The 1,464-nt window shown below is 68.4% G+C and overlaps 1 protein-coding gene across 1 annotated transcript in view; it reads left to right on the forward strand.

Moving 5' to 3' along the window:
- LOC103903019 (glycoprotein-N-acetylgalactosamine 3-beta-galactosyltransferase 1-A) overlaps window positions 1–951 on the forward strand; it is a 1,632-nt gene extending 681 nt beyond the window's left edge. The window contains exon 2 of the mRNA XM_009284148.2: window positions 128–951. Within this exon, the coding sequence (XP_009282423.2) occupies window positions 187–951 (765 nt within the window). The 5' untranslated portion in view covers window positions 128–186. The remainder of the gene's footprint in view (window positions 1–127) is intronic.
- The last annotated feature ends 513 nt before the right edge of the window (window positions 952–1,464 follow it).

A 1,464-nucleotide genomic window follows, 5' to 3' on the forward strand; every position in this document is an offset into this window, starting at 1 on the left:
GCTCACCCACCCGGCTGCTCCATTTGGGGTGGGGGGCTGAAGGCCACCCCCCAACCACGTGCTGTGAGACCACAGTCCCCACCGTGACCAGCACGGCACCATGTTCTCCCCCCCACCGCGGCGGCAGGCGAGGACGCCGGGGAGGCGCGGGCGCTGTACGAGCGGGTGCGCATCCTGTGCTGGGTGATGACGGGGCCCCGCACCCTGGAGACCAAGGCCCGGCACGTGCGGGCCACCTGGGCACGCCACTGCAACGTGGCCCTCTTCATGAGCTCGGAGGTGGACGAGCGCTTCCCCGCCGTGGGGCTGCCCGTCCAGGAGGGCCGCCACCAGCTCTACTGGAAGACCATCCGCGCCTTCCAGTACGTGCACCGGCACCACCTGGGCCAGGCCGACTGGTTCCTCAAGGCGGACGACGACACCTTCCTGGTGGTGGCCAACCTGCGCTGGCTGCTGGCCGGCCGCTCCCCCGAGCGCCCCATCTACTTCGGCAAGCGCTTCAAGCCCTTCGTCAAGCAGGGCTACATGAGCGGCGGGGCGGGCTACGTGCTCAGCAAGGAGGCCCTGCGGCGCTTGGTGGCCGCCTTCGCCTCCCGCACCTGCACCCACACCAGCGCCGTGGAGGACCTGGCCCTGGGCCAGTGCCTGGAGAAGGTGGGGGTGGAGGCGGGCGACTCGCGGGACACGTGGGGCCGCGAGACCTTCCACCCCTTCCCCCCCGAGTCCCACCTCACTGACAAGTTCTCCCAGAGCTTCTGGTACTGGAGCTACTGCTATTACCCCATCGTGGAGGTACGTGGCGCCTCCCGGGGCTCCCACCCGTCGATGTTCCCCTTTCATCCTGCCCACGTGGGCAGGGGCAGCTGCCAGGGCCCTGAGGTGGCCACAGTCCCCCCATGCATGGCTACGGTCTCCCCAGTCATGGCCGTGGTCCTCCATGCATGGCCGTGATCCCCCCTCGCCCGGCCATGGTGTCACCACAATGCATGGCCACGGTACCGCGTGCATGACCATGGTCCCCCGTGCCTGGCCCTGATCCCACTCGCATGGCAACAGTCCCCCATGCAGGGCTGTGGTCCCCCTGGTTTTGGCTGTGGCATCCGCACGATGCATGGCCACGGTCCCCCGTGCATGGCCATGTTCCCTCCCATGTACCGCCATAGTCCTCCGTGCATGGCCATGGTCCCTCATGCATGGTGGTGATCCCCCTTGCGTGGCCGTGTTGTCCCTGCAACGCATGGCCACGGTCCTCCTTGCGTGGCCGTCATCCCCTTTGCACGGCCATGTTCTCCCCGTGCATGGCCATGGTCCCCCATGTCTCTCTGCAGCATGTGTGTGTGTCCCCCCCCGCATGCTTAAGGTGTCCCCATTCATGGACGCGGTGTCCCCACAATGCATGGCCATGGTGCCCCCCCCCCCCCCGCCCGGCCCCTGTTCCCCCCCGCCCACACACAGTGCCCACTG

This window comes from Aptenodytes forsteri, unplaced genomic scaffold (assembly GCF_000699145.1).
Source record: "Aptenodytes forsteri isolate BGI_AS27 unplaced genomic scaffold, ASM69914v1 Scaffold631, whole genome shotgun sequence".
NCBI lineage: Eukaryota > Metazoa > Chordata > Aves > Sphenisciformes > Spheniscidae > Aptenodytes > Aptenodytes forsteri.